The sequence below is a fragment of the Hemiscyllium ocellatum genome, chromosome 18 (genome assembly GCF_020745735.1).
Source record: "Hemiscyllium ocellatum isolate sHemOce1 chromosome 18, sHemOce1.pat.X.cur, whole genome shotgun sequence".
Lineage (NCBI taxonomy): Eukaryota > Metazoa > Chordata > Chondrichthyes > Orectolobiformes > Hemiscylliidae > Hemiscyllium > Hemiscyllium ocellatum.
This window is the reverse complement of record NC_083418.1, coordinates 32,548,035-32,563,636: the sequence shown is the minus strand read 5'-3', so window position 1 is coordinate 32,563,636 and position 15,602 is coordinate 32,548,035. Positions and strand designations below refer to the sequence as shown.

Here is a 15,602-nt window from a genome sequence, read left to right as displayed (position 1 = left end):
TACAGTGAAAAGTTCACATTGCAGGCATTCAGAAGAATTCGGATGTCCTTGAACATGAAGCATAGAAAGTTAACAGCAAGAAATTGGGAAAGGAAATGGTATGTTAGTTTATTACAATGGAATTGGAGCTTCAGGGCCAAGAAGAATTCTAGGTAGCTTTTCTATAACACAATGGTTACATTCTTGTGCAACCTTGCATTATAGGAAAATCTCACTTTAGAAACAGCGTTTAAAGAGCTGGTGATGTAATTGTGTTACAGCCAACACACGTTTTAAAGTTCACACTTTGGAAACAGTGTCCCCAATTCGTCAATCGTATTACAGGGAATTTGCATTAACAAAACGCACATTATAGCAGAACGAACTGTACATAGGGGTTGATGAGATCACAGCAATGATACTGTTTGATCTACTTTTCTTGCCTCAGAGAGAGAGCAACAGTTCACGAGAATAATTTCTGGCATGTGAGGAATTATCCTATGAGGAGAGAATCAGTAGTCGAAGGGCATATATTCCAGAGTGATCGAAAGAGTGAGAGGTGATCTAATTGAAATCTGTAAAAATCATCAAAAGTCTTGACAGTATAAATGCTGGGAGGCTGAAGAGAAATTTGCACTCAAAGAAATGCACATTTTGGAATATTCTAACCTAGTGAACTATGAAGGCTAAATTGAGGAGTACGTTCGTGACTGAGATCAAAAGATTTTGGATCCTAAGGAAATCAAGTGAAATGAAAAGGTGTTAAAGTGGAGGTAATGTAACACCTCAGTCAGGATCTTACCAACTAGCAGAGCAGACTCCAAGGTTTGCATGACCTATTCAAGCTCATTTCTCATGTTGCTATGTTCCCTTTTTGTTGCTTGAGCAAACTCCTGCAGCTTCCCACCTGAAAGCTCTGTGGAATTATTGTCATTACACAGATTATAATGGTTCAAAAAGAAGGCCCATTATCTTCTCAATGTTGACAATGGATGGGCATTAAATGCCAAGCTGGACAGTGGCACCCGCACTCCCAGAATGCATTGAAAACAAATCGCATTGAGAATTGTAAGGGGAAGAGCAGTCTAGCCCACATGGAAGGTGGCATACTCAGCATGGAAACTGACCCTTCAGTCCAACCCGTCCATGCTGACCAGATATCCCAACCCAATCTAGTCCCACTTGCCAGCACCTGACCCATATCCCTCCAAACCCTTCCTATTCATATACCCAACCAAATGCCTCTTAAGTGTTGCAATTGTACCAGCCTCCACCACATCCTCTGGCAGCTCATTCCCATACACGTACCACCCTCTGCGTGAAAAAGTTGCTCTTTAGGTCTCTTTTATATCTTTCCCCTCTCACCCTAAACCTATGCCCTCTAATTCTGGACTCCCCGATCCCAAGGAAAAGACTTTGTCTATTTATCCTATCCATGCACCTCATAATTTTGTAAACCTCTATAAGGTCACCCCTCAGCCTCCAATGATCCAGGGAAAACAGCCCAAGCCTGTTCAGCCTCTCCTTGTAGCTCAGATCCTCCAACCCTGGCAACATCCTTGTAAATCTTTTCTGAACCCTTTCAAGTTTCACAACATCTTTCCGATGGGAAGGAGACCAGAATTGCACGTAATATTCCAACAGTGGCCTAACCAATGTCCTGTATAGCCATAACATGACCTCCCAACTCTTGTACCCAACTCTGACCAATAAAGGAAAGCATACCAAACACCTTCTTCATTATCCTATCTACCTGCGACTCCACTTTCAAAAGCTATGAACCTGCACTCCAAGGTCTCTTTGTTTAGCAACACTCCCTTGGAACTTACCATTAAGTGTATAAGTCCTGCTAAGATTTGCTTTCCCAAAATGCAGCACCTCACATTTATCTGAATTAAACTCCATCTGCCACTTCTCAGCCCATTGGCCTACCTGGTCAACATCCTGTTGTAATCTGAGGTAACCCTCTTCGCTGTCCACTATACCTCCAATTTTGGTGTCATCTGAAAACTTACTAACTGTACCTCTTATGCTGGTATCCAAATCATTTATGGAAATGACAAAAAGTAGAGGGCCCAGCACCGATCCTGGTGGCACTCCACTGGTCACAGGCCTCCAGTCTGAAAAACAACCCTCCACCGCCACCCTCTGTCTTCTATCTTTGAGCCAGTTCTGTATCCAAATGGCCAGTTCTCCCTGTATTCCATGAGATCTAACCTTGCTAATCAGTCTCCCATGGGGAACTTTGTCAAACGCCTTACTGAAATCCATATAGATCACATCTACTGCTCTGCCCTCATCAATCTTCTTTGTTACCTCTTCAAAAAACTCAATCAAGTTTGTGAGACATGATTTCCCACAAATAATGAGACAGACTCCTTGGGTGATCACTTTTCTCATGAATAAACAGTCTATGTGCACCTTGCAGTCAGCCTATAAATTAGTGACAGGGTTAGGGTTGTTGTGGTACAGTGGTAGTGTCTCTTCCTCTGAGCCAGAAGGCCTGGTTTCAAGTCCCACCTGCTCCACAGGTGTATAGCATCTCTGAATAGGCTGCTTAGAAAAACATCTAAATTAGCAGAGAAAGGTTTGATCAAGTGCACTGGGGACATACAACTTGAAGTTAATTGGCTGTAATCTGAGGAATGATAGGCATCCCTGTCAGTTAGACAGAGAGAGAGGGCATGAGGTAGTTGGGCCTCCATAAACTACCACAGCCAGAATGGAGATTAAACCTACACCCTGTGTAATTCTACACCACAACTGAGCTAACTGAGCCAACTGAGCTAACTGACCCCTAGTGCAACTTGACAGGAGTCTTTTTTTTGTTTCCTTCAGGATTGAGAAACTTGGTTAACTGTATCTTTATTTAAAGGAGATTTTGTGGTAAAATGGGTGGCATCCCTTCCTCTGAACCAAAAACACTGGGTTCAAGTCCCGCCCCAGAAATTGATGACCAAGGAAGGTGCATTTATGAGGCAACAAAATACATTGAACAACAACTTCCGACATATGCCAAGAGAGAGAGGTGGGAGGTGGTGAGAGTGGGAGAGAGACCTGGTCAGCTGTATTGATGGAAAGAACTGTGGAGACTCTACCCTCACCAGCCAGAGCTCAGACAAGAACATGCATGTAAAAGTATAACAGTTCACCACCATCATTTAAAAAAATAGAAATTCTCTTGGAATTGTAGCCCAATATGCCCCATTTATCACCACATTAATCAGTGACTGGCACGGTTCACTCACCTCCTGGATGTTCTCCTTTGCCCGCATGTCTGATGGGTGCATTAACGAGCCCATGACTTTGACATTGCCATGGACAACCAGGGCTTCATCAGGACGGTCTGTGTTAATGCCGACACGGCCATGGTGGAACACAGTGTCGGGAAGCTGTCCGCGCTGCCACAAAACGTCCGTGTCACTCTCAAACTGTCCGGGGTTTGAAGCCTGTGGGGAACATAAAATTTTAAGGAACCTGGGTTCTGTTCACCAGCTAACTTCAAAGCAGCACTCAGAATCTTTATTTAAAGCAATCTATTTTTGCCCTTGTCTAACTATCACTTTAGATCTCATGCTTTAGAAGCACCAGTTAAAATCAGCTGCCTCTACAAGGCAGGTAAATTATACAGTTAACTGTCGAGGTTTTATGATGCTGTAGTGCTGCCCCTACCGCCAGGCTGAAAGATCCATATTCAAATTCCATTGCCACAGAGGTGTGTCTTAACATGTTCAAACAGGTTGGTCGAAAATACTTATGATTAACCATCCTGACAGAGTCTGCTGGGCAGCTAGATTGTCAATCTTTGCTCTGTCTGCTGCCATTATCTCAGGAATTATTTGGGCCATTACAATTTGCTTCAACTCCCCATTATTCTCGCTGCCACTGTGACAGTTAAGATCAGCCAAAGACCCTGCTCCCTATCATCAACAATTGACTCCTGCTGAAAATAGGAAAAGCAAAGGATATCAGGGATTAGATACTACTGCAAGGCCTTCCCTGGTCCAATAGCTTGTCAATGTGCACCATAGGACAAGAGGGAAGAAAGAATACGTTCAAACATACCAACACAACAGCATCATGCTCAAAAAGGAGGCATCTACAGCAAGGGGCCTCATCATCCATAAGCATCAAATTGATAAAGAATGGGCAGTTCTGTCCAATTTATATTGGAATACATCTCTTTTATTGCAACAACAGCACCTTTAATCCCTTGTGCTTGTGAGAGTGGGCACTCAACAGACGGCCAGATAGAGTTTGACAAGATTTATTTTTAGAACAGATTTATGAAGAGTTTTTTTGATCTTGTAACTTCCGCATTGGAAAGAACTTATTCTTTGAAAAGCAGGAGAGGAAAAGGAGTCAGGTGATAATTTGATCTTTATTTACAGAAGAGCGATGGTGTCCATTTTAAGAACGATCGTTCATCCCAATTTATGAAAAGTTGACAATGTGACACTGGGGAAGGGATTTTCCTCAAGTTTCTGATCTTGCAGTGTTCTTCTGCTCCAGGATGCAGAAGTATCTGTGAGAGTAATTACCAAATTTGCATTCACCTCCCTGTCTAAAATATGCTATTTGTGGAGACTGCAGGTATCATTACTATGTTCATGGTATATATCATCTCAACTGTTTCCAGACTGATACTGTGCACTCCTTCAGACTGGGAAGCAGAAGACACCAGTCACATCACCTATACATGCCCATAAAGACAACAAAACTGCTGGAGAAGAAGCCTTAGATAATCAATTGAAAATTTTAACAGAGCACAACATTCTTCACAGAGTAAGGTACAACAACAACTCCCACATTGTACTTTCAGAAATGTGTTGACTTCATGAAAAAATGTGATTGGCAATGCTTAAAGTTTTAAATTCAGGGAAGGAGAGACAGGCAAGTCATATTCCGAACTGACATTGTAAACAAGCAAAAGAACAAAGTGCTTAAATGCTGTTTGTGTCAGTTGTTTACAGACATAAATAAACAAAGGCTGGTCAAACGTTTCTCGTGAAACCATTAAATCGTTTGAAGCACCGGCTGAGTTCTTTACTGGTGAGTCAAACGTTACCACAAAATGTGGACAAGATCCCCAATATATCACAGATACAGGGCAATAGCAACAGCAATGCAAGGCTGGCTGATGTTCAAAGCTGCAGGATAACACCATTCTGAAGGCATTCTGTTGAACCTCTATATGTCTAAATTGGTTAGATAGAGAGATATACAAAAATAGCCAGGCACACACACAAACACACAAAAATGACGACAATGACAGATGCAAGATAAGAAGGGTCCAATAGATAGAAGTTGATGTTAAGTGCAGCAATGCGATTATTTGTTACATGCAACCCCCTCTTGGTTTTTCTTTGCAACAAATGGAACCAGTAACTTGAAAGTTTACCATCGCTTTCAAACCCACCCATAGCGATTGACAATTAACTACTGCTATAAAACTCTATATCTATGCTAAGAAACTCTCCAGACCCACAACTCAGGAAAAAGTCTATAAATCTGCATCTTTATGCAGCTCTCCAGAAGGGTTTACGAGCATAAATGGATAGCACAGGCTAGCTATAATGATGTCACTCTTTCCAGCATTAACAGGGAAATAGAGGTTTAGGATGGTGCTATTGTGATTTTCTCATTTCATATGCAAAATGTGACTTCAAAATGCTTGGAGATCAGTTGATGAATAAACTATTAAAATGTACTTCTTAATAAAGAGTTTATGTTAGACCTCTGGCATGGCAGTGGATGCTTATCTACAGATCTGTCGACGCATGGTTGAAGAATTATTATGTTCCCCAGCAAAGAATATTTCTTTGAATTTGTTTTACTATGAAAGTGGCAGCATTCTGAACAATGCAATGAATTCCCATAATGGTACATTAAAAAAAGTGCAAATGAATATCCAATTAGAGTCAGGATTAAGTATAAGGGTAAATAGAAAGAAGGATAAATTATATCACTGTGTAGAACATGTGTTTTCAGGACTTTGAATGGGAAAGTAAAGTCGGGAAAAGCAATGGGTCAAGGAGAAACCATTTAAACATTGGTTTCAAGCAGCTATTTAGATTCGGGACTTCTATCTGATGCATCATTTTGTAGGGGAATGGGTGCGGAAGGATGATAGGGAATGTTTGCAGACCAATTCTAAATATGTTTGCAGAGGGTTTGGTAAAGTTGATTGTAAAATCTGGAGTAAAAAGTGAGGTCTGCAGATGCTGGAGATCAGAGCTGAAAATGTGTTGCTGGTTAAAGCACAGCAGGTTAGGCAGCATCCGAGGAACAGGAAATTCGACGTTTCGGGCCAGAGCCCTTCATCAGGATCTGTAAAATCTGGATGCAGGTGGAGTTGCTGGTGAAATGATGGGATCACTGTTGACCTTGACAAAGATTGTCTGGAGACATTAAGCATGGCATGGATTCCCCCATTCTAGACCTTAATTTCATTCTGGCACTAGCGAGAGGAGATAGCAGGCATTCAGCAACAGTGATATCGCCAAGCAGCCAATCAGATTGAAAAATACTAACGATAGAAAACCAGGAAGCAACAAGTAGGTTGTAGCATTCAAATTTTTATAATTTTATAGGAAGTGAAATAAAGATTAGGACATGCGTCTACAAACATAGTAAAATCTGAAATATCAAACAATTTTTTCAATGAAGCACTGCTGCCTCACAGCGCCAGAGACCTGGGTTTAATTCCCATCTCAAGCATCAGTCTGTGTGGAGTTTGCACATTCTCCCCGTGTCTGCATAGGTTTCCTCCGGGTGCTCCGGTTTCCTCCCGAAGTCCAATAATGTGCAGGTTAGGTGAATTGGCCAGGCTAAATTGCCCATAGTGTTAGGTGAAGGAGTAAATGTAGGGGAATGGGTCTGGGTGGGTTGCTCTTCGGAGGGTCAGTGTGGACTTGTTGGGCCGAAGGGCCTGTTTCCACACTGAAAGTAATCTAATGTAATCAAATCTAATCATAATCTGTGACCCTCTTCATGTGAAATAGAGAAATTTGACATTCTCCAAAACCAAACTCAGTTTGCTTGCCCAAAGAGCTTTTTCAGAATAAATTATGACTCATTAAACCATTAGAACCACAGATGCATCTAATTCAATAAGGCAAAATTGTGTCAAGGGTTTTACAAGTCTAGAAGGCAAAAAAAGCAGAAACTCAGATTGAATCAGTGATTTCTAGTGATTTGCAGGTTCACTGACTGTCACCCTGTGAAAGAGCAGATGGTAGGGTTGAATTGCAGGGTTTCCCAAACCACTACCTAGCAGCGAACAGATCCTGGGAATTCTCAGATTCTAAGTCCTGAAGCCAAGACGGAGATTGTAATGCAGGAGTTTTGTGATGAATACTGAATGGGTGACAAAGGGTTTGGGGGGAACTGGGGAAAGAGGAAGTAGAGATCTTAATGATAGATGGTAGTTGGGGTGGAACTTTGGAACATGGTGCCCACTGTTGGAAAATGGGCCTTACTCCCCACATCATCCTCATACCCCTCATGACCTGAGCAAGCTGATCTTGCAGGCCTCCGTCACTTCCCACACCTGCCCTCTTCCTGCTGACCAGGGAACAGCAAAACAAAATTGGTCCTGATTTGGACAATGCTGGTTTGAAATGCAATGCATGTGTGAACTGAATCTTGGAAAATCGTTCAAGACCAATTCAAGCATCAATCATGTGAACACAATATGCTAGCAACATGTCACTTCCTGCTAGGAGCAGCAGGTGATAAACATGGCTCTATCCATGCTGCTCTATATACTCACGCTTACTCGTGACAGCCTTTAGTGAGCTGCATCTGCAGTTGTCAGGATGTATCCCTATATATAAGGGTGGCAAATAATACTCAGATGGTGGTAAACATTGGGGGCGGGACAGGGAGTTGACATTCTGATTTTCAGCGTGGAGTGCAGTGGGAAGGCCACAGGGAGTTGGGAGAAAAGGCTGAGCTCCAGGAGCAGGTGTCTGGGAGTTGGGGACCATGACTGGTGGAATGCAGGGTCATTTACCAGATTCAGGAGTTCCATCCATTAGGTCAGGTGTGACTGTATGTGGAGGGCAGGGGATGGAGGGGAAGAGACTAATCCAGGAAGCTGCAAGCAGAGTGAGGGTGACATATGGCTGAAAGAGGGACGTGGAAGCTGAGGGAGATTACAAAAAGGATTTGGGAACAAGAGCTCTGCAAGAAAGCTGCAGTCAAAAAAGGTATTGCAAGAGGGATATAGGGTAGAAGGATGCTGCAACAGGGCATGAGGTAAATGGAATATGCAAGAGGTTTTGGAACAAGAATGGCCGTGGTCAAGGTAGAGTGTAATGGAAAAAGGTGCTGCAATTTGTGCATGTGGGTATGAGACGGGGATAGGAATCTTCAAAGGAAAGAGAACAGTTTTAAAACTGAGAACAAAGAAATAGCAAACTAACTGGGACCCAAGAAACCTTTAAATCATGGAGATAATGAATTCCTTGCAAGTGAATGTGGAACCTCTAGTTTAAGGCTGTGTAACTTCAGGAGCTACAATAACTGTGAAAAAAAACTGTAGTGGATCCTATTGTAATGAATACTGTCAATTCTTAAATTTCAAGTTAAGATTACAATCAGAGATGCAATAAGCAGAGATGTAACTCCCTGGTTAAAATGTTCTAGTTTTGTGCTGATGAAATGGAGATGAATTAGCTGTGTCCTCACTAGATTGCAGAAGTTGGGTTAGGGTGATAGCTTCCTGGGTGTAGAAGTGTTTGTCAGTTAATTTTGAAAAGGAACATTTTGTTAACTTATACCTGTTGTCTTGTGCCAATTTGTATACCGTGGTGTCTTGAAAATTAATGCTTTCCTTGTGCATGGTGCTTTAATTTTATTAGAGAACTGACAATTGAAGAAATATTCTAATTTTGTTTCTGTGACAGCCCAAATACCGCACGACAAATATAGAAGGCATTGTTACCATGTGATGACATTAACTGACAAATGGGAATTAATGAGAATGAAAAAGTCAACACCAAAAATCAAAAATCTCAAGGAGCCGGCAAAATGGAAAATAATATTTTGAGCCCTGGTTGAAAACTAGGTTTCTACCTCCAACCAAGTTTGGTTTCTGTCCAACGCAGTTGGTTAGACTGGAATGTTAGAAATGTTTTCCATTGAATTTAATGGGAAAGAAATTGGGCAAAGAATAAAATAGCACAGAATTAAAATGACCAGAAATGGTCAAACAGTGACTGTAGTATTCAACATCCTATGCAGCTCTGATTTACTGGGCACAGAACACTACTATTCACCTGGTCATCCTTCAGAAACAACATCCTGGAAGTTGAGAGCTGGGGTGTGGATTGACCCTACGACCAACTCATGTTTGAGATGACACTTTCTCAGCCACTTTCTCCACCCATGAAAACAGCAGCTGATTTGGGCAGACTTTTAATTTACTGCTTTGAAAAGGGCTGCCAGCAGTGAAAAGTCTAGGTTTGACTTTCTTTTGCAGTGCATAGAGAATAGTTTTCCTATCAGGCGCAATCCCCTTGGCCTGGAGGCAGAATGTGAAATATTTTCACCCATCATTGCTGACCCTGCTGGGATTTCTAAGTCAACTGAGCTTTTGTATTTGAGGCAATGTCCATGCATCAGAGAGACCACAGGCTGGGACCCTATATGTGGAGTGTGGAAAATTAGCTGTAGCTGCAGAATTAAAAGATTAAAAAGGGTCAGACATAACTAGGACGTTAGTTAGATTTAGGAAACAAAGGTCTCGTTAGACAGAAGGCTGTGCGCTTTCACCTTCCTTGAGGGGGATCAGGGAGGCTATAGTCAACGCAAATATTAAATACATAAAAACTTTCCAAGGGCACTGAGAAGAGATGAAAAGATAATGAGGGCATAGATTAACTTGACAGGGGAAAGATTTAAAAGGGATGTAAGGAGTAACTTTTCCACACAGAGGGTGGTATGTTTATGGCATGAGCTGCCAGAGGAAGTGGTGGAGGCTGGTACAATTGCAACATTTAAAAGGCATCTGGAGGGGTATATGAATAGGAAGGGTTTGGAGGGATATGGGTCGGGTGTTGGCAGGTGGGACTAGATTGGGTTGGGATATCTGGTCAGTATGGACGAGTTGGACCAAAGGGTCTGCTTCCATGCTGTACATCTCTATGACTCTATGACTCTACAACCAAGTGGCATATTAAGGAATTGGAACATTTACACTAATTCTAGATAGGGCATTAATCAAGGGATGTCAATGTAGTTGGCATGTCAATGTATGGCAAAAACATAACATGAAGTGAGAAGAACTGTATTAATGCCAACTGTGGGCTTTTTAAATTCTTCCTCTCATTATGTCAAGTGATTAACAAGCTTGAACATTTATTTGCTCTCTCCAGGCAAGAAGAGTGCAAATGAGGCAAAAGTAATGATAATCCAGGTCGGAATGCCTTCCATACTATACAATTTTCTTAAATTATTGTTGAGAAAATCGGTTAAAAAAGCACAGCAAAAAGTTTCCAGGTTTTCAAAGAGTAAAAGTAACGAGGAAAATTGGGATCAGAAGTGACAGAAGAATTGGATTTATTGGTCTGTAGACTGTAGGAGGAAGGGAAGAGGGACATGAGGAATGATATCATTTTAAGGTTCTGAAGGGTGCACTGGGATTGGTGACAATGTGATGAACCTTAATACCAAAACACTGAGAGAAAGAAAATATTTTATTTGAAGAAGAGCAGCAAGTCAGAGTGGCATTCATCATACAAACTGTAAGCAACAGTCAAAAATTATCAAAAAAGAAGATTGGGATTATAAAGATGAGAGAAGTAATGACATAAACTTTAAGTATATTGCTTAAGCGTATGATCTTTTGCCAAGGCTAAACTGGACCTGAACCTCTAAAGGTTTGAGTGATAGATCGAAACTACAGGAGGGAGAAACGTTGTCCTGTGTTACAGAAAAGAGCCAAGTCCCATTGCTAGAGTCAGACTGATCTGAATTGCAAGAGAAAGATCTTTTTAGCAGGAGAGAGCCAAGTTCTACTGCTACTGTCTTGCGCTTTCCAAACATTTATATAAACTTCATTTCCTTTTCCAAACATGGGAGGGGATGGGGGGGCAGTTCAGGAAATGTAGATAGAGAGAGATTTCCTATGCAATTTTGAACGTGTGGATAGGAAATCTGCACAGTAGCTTTAGTCCAATTCTGTTGACAGGAGACCGACCTTGCTCTGTTTCAAGAGTGAAAGGGCTTTCCTCCCCCTCAGGCAGCTGGTAATTATTAACAGCTATAATTTGCCTGTGACTTAAAAAAAAGCCAAGCCACATGAGTGTTTATATATTGTTTAGGGTTTTTTAAGGACTCACTTCTGGCTGTTACCATTCCATCAATTTATTTGCGCTGGAGCTGATTCAAGAGACTCGGCTACTGTACAATCTGTCATTCCATTGGCAACGGTACAATGTAATCTTTTCCCACTTATGAAGCTCCTTACTTGAATTGTGTTTATGTCTCTAGAATTGAAGTCTCTTAGCTTCATCTTTCCGTTCTTTTCTCATTTCTGTTCCTGATGACAATTGGGCAGATTTCCCTGTACTTGCACCAGAACACCTGGATACAACATAGGGAAGAAAGTCTGGTGGGAAGAAATACCTTACAGGTATTAGAGAACTCACCAAATTCTACATCTCTTAAAATTGCACAACAAGAAAATCAGGCAGGTTCCCTGGCAAGAAACCCTTTGGACATGATCTTCCTCCCTCTACTGTGTCCATGCAACTGAATGTATCAACAGTGGAACCGGAAAACCTTGCTCAAAAACAATTGGTTAGATACAGTCCATGGATGTATTTGTTCTCTGGCATGTAACCCAAACATGGTTGCTTTTGTGGTTTGAGCTTAGGTAGTTAGAGTCAACAAAGTGATCAACTTTGACAGGCATCTCAGCTGAGCCAGTCCCGTTTCTGCTCCATTTCCCTCTGCACTTTCCATCCATACAGCTGCAAATCAGATAAGGCGACTAACCACAGTCAAAGAGCTCTGTGCTGTTTTTGGGCCACTGCACGCTGCACAGTGCAATCAGCCACCTGAGAGGCTAATGGCGTACGGGAGCCCTACAAATTCCTTGGTTTCAAATCACATTCAGTTAAGAAAAAGGGCATTGCTGTGTCTGTGACTACACACAGAGACATGAGACAGGTGGAAGAAGCCAAGTACCATAATAACAACAGCCAGTGTGCTAGACCATTTCAGACCTCAGGTATTTTAATTCTAGATCCCTCATAGTCTAATAACATTGTGCGGCCAAAGGAAATCAGACTAATTTAGACTAGATCAATTGCTATGACCTCTTCACAGCAATTTTGGCAGGATAGGTAAGATGTTGAAGGACTCATGCAATGCCATGGTGAAATGTTAGCAAAATCACTGGTCATACAGATTGAGAGCATAAAATACGTTCTGTCATACCAATACACAGAAAAAGAAGTAATGAGGGGATGGACAGGGAGAGATAAAATCCAAGAAAGTAGAAAGAGTAAGACAGGAAGAGAGATGCAGAAATGGACAGATGGAGACAGAAAGCCTTGAGAGTGAAAATCACATGAAAAGAGAGGAAACTGGAGCAAAAGAGGGACCAACATGGAAAACCATGTACAAAAGAAAGTTGGGAAGGAGGGAGAAAGAGAGAGATATAGTGTGAAAGAAATGAGGGTCAAGAGATAAATGGAGAGGGAGATATAAGAAAAAATGAAAGGGAGAAAAATGAATACAATAAAATAAGAGAGCGTACAACATGAGATAGACAGATAAACACAAGAGGAAATAAAGATAGGGAAATCAAGAAGCAGACTAGAGAATAAGAGAGATCAAAGATAGAGGAAAGATTAGAAGTGATAATGACAGGAAACATTATGGTATAGGAGAGAGACAAAATGAGAAACAGGGGTCAGATAGAGTGAAAGCATGAGAAAGAGAGAGGGAAAGCAACAAAGATGAAAGAAAAGGTAGGTAAAAGAAGAATAAAATGCGAGAGAGTGGAGAAAGAGAGACAGGACAGATGGAGAGGGGTGGGAAGGACTGTTAAAAAAGTGATGAGAGAGAGAGAAGTAAGAGATGAGAGTGAGGAGAAAAAAGTCAAAGTTTGTTGAGAGAGAGAGAGAGACACCCCAGAACTGGATAAGGAGAAGGCAAAGAGGGTCAAGAGTTACGATGAAAAGAAATGGAAATGGGGAATGACAGGAAGACGTAGAAAAAGAATGTTTAGAGTCATAAAGCATGGAAACAGACCCTTTGGTCCTACTCCTCCATGCCCAACAGGTTTCCCAAACTAAACTAGTCCTATTTGCTTGCATTTGACCCATTTCCCTCTGAACCTTTCCTATTCATATACCTGTCCAAATGTCTTTTAAAGATTGTAACTGTACCTGTATCAACCACTTCCTCTGGCAGTTTATTTCATGCACTAACTTCTCTCTGTGTGAAATATTGCCCCTCCGGTCCCTTCTAAATCTTTCTTCTCTCATCTTAAAAATGTGCGCCCTAATTTTGAACTCCCCTACCCTAGGGAACAGGCCTTTGCTAGTAACCTTATCTATGCCCTCATGATTTTATAAACTGCTGTAAGGTCAACCCCCAACTTCCTACGTTCCAATAAAAGAAGTCCCAGCCTCTCCTTATAACTCAAACTCCCTAGTTCCAGCAACATCCTGGTGAATCCTCTCTAAACCCTCTCCTATTTAATAATTTCCTTCTTATAGCAGGGCAACCAGAACTGTACACAGTACTCCAAACAAGGCATCACCAATGTACTATACAACCTCACCATGACATCCCAACTCCTGTACTCAATGGTCTGAGAAATGAAGGCAAGGGTACTAAATACCTTCTTAACCACCCTGTCTACCTGTGAGACAACTTTCAAAGAATGATGTACCTGAACCCCTAGGTCTCTCTGTTTGACAACATACCCAGGGCCCTACCATTAACTGTATAAATCCTGCTCTTTTTTGTTTTACCAAAATGCAATACTTCGCATTTATTGAAATTAAATTCTATCTGCCACTCCTTGGCCCATTGGCCCAATTGATAAAGATCCTTTTGTAATCAGTACAGTTAAATTAATTAAAGCCCACTGAAGTTTTATACTACTGTCATTCTGTTACACAGAAAAGCCTCTGATTCGAAGATATACACTCCTTATACCAGCCCAGTGAATACTGGTTTCATTACCAGTGCTATTTGTCCTGCTTTCTCAAGTTGTGATGCTTCTACTATGGTATGCATGCATGTTGCCAGATTCACAACACAATATTAGGTGCCAGAAAGGGATCAGGTTTTATTGAATAAATAATGTTAAGGTGATGCATCAAAAGAATACACAAGATATGTTACCAGAAAGGAGTGCATTGTCAGCCTATCATAGGGGCTATATAGTAAGTTTGAACAAAATGCCTTCAGTGCAATGTTAACCGATACAGTGGAGCCTGTTTATTATCATACATCTATATTCCATCATATATAAATTGTTCCAGAACACGAAACCATCACTGCCGTATTATGACAGGTTTATTGAACCAGACATTTTTGCTTTCAGCCACTCTGTTAGTCATGTTGCTGTAATGCCCTCTACATTCTGATCTTTTCACCCAGTCTCTCACAGGCACAGAAACCTGCCTGTTTTTCTCACCTGTTAAGCAATAATTTTGTCCCCTTCAGTTCTGAAACTTACCTCCTCTGTACAGTTCTCTTTAGTTACTGATAATAAAGGGCTCCACTGTACCTACGCTCTGAAATAGTCTCCTGTGTGAGTGTTTTAGCATTAAAATGTCTCACCTGTGCCGTGTTCTGTGAATGAAGAACAGAGGAATCAGAGACAGCTGGAGATGTTATGCTACACATAGTCAATAATAATCCAGGACTAGGAACTATCCCTTACTATCAACCCATTATCTGCAACCCTAACCATTGCTGGTCATAGTTGCACATATCATTAATTGTACTGCATTACCTGATGATCCCATTGTTCATTACAATTGTTAGTAAAAGTACCTGTTTTTAATAACCACCAATTTCTGGGGATAAATTGTTTGTAACTCTTCCACGTTACCCAATCTTACTAACATTTTAAAATAGCTGTACTTAATAACAATTTGTTGGTATTAATTGTCCATTATCAGTAACTATTCAATGCTGGTAATTATCCAGTAACTTAATAAAGACCAATTGTTATCAGTTATAATCCATTCTTAGTGATAAAGAACATTTGTAAGAATCTTTTATATAACAAACTCTTTTTTCTTTGATTTTCAGTTATTTTTCCACATTTATTTTATCTTTCAGCTGATCCTTTTCAATGTATTTGCATCAATAATTGAACAATCGAATAGCAATGATATCTCACTCTGTTTTTAGGTAATATGTTCTGCATACGTGAATGTATTATTTTCACCCCACTCACAACCACTTTGTAAATTCCAACTGCCTTCAACATACAGTATTAAAAGATGGAGGGAAAATGTGCGCCAATTACATAAACTTCACTGGTAGCATTTGATTCCATTCTAGGTAATTCCAAGAGCCCACTGCTGTCCTCCATTCCCAACACCTCTACACCCACTGGACTATAGTGGTCTCCAAAGAAA

The 15,602-nt window shown here is 41.0% G+C and overlaps 1 protein-coding gene across 1 annotated transcript in view; it reads right to left on the bottom strand.

Annotated features, from left to right (window-relative positions):
• myrf (myelin regulatory factor) overlaps positions 1-15,602 on the bottom strand; it is a 200,792-nt gene that overhangs the window by 37,798 nt on the left and 147,392 nt on the right. Inside the window, 1 exon segment of the mRNA XM_060838633.1 lies at positions 3,228-3,428. Coding sequence (XP_060694616.1) covers positions 3,228-3,428 — 201 coding nt within the window.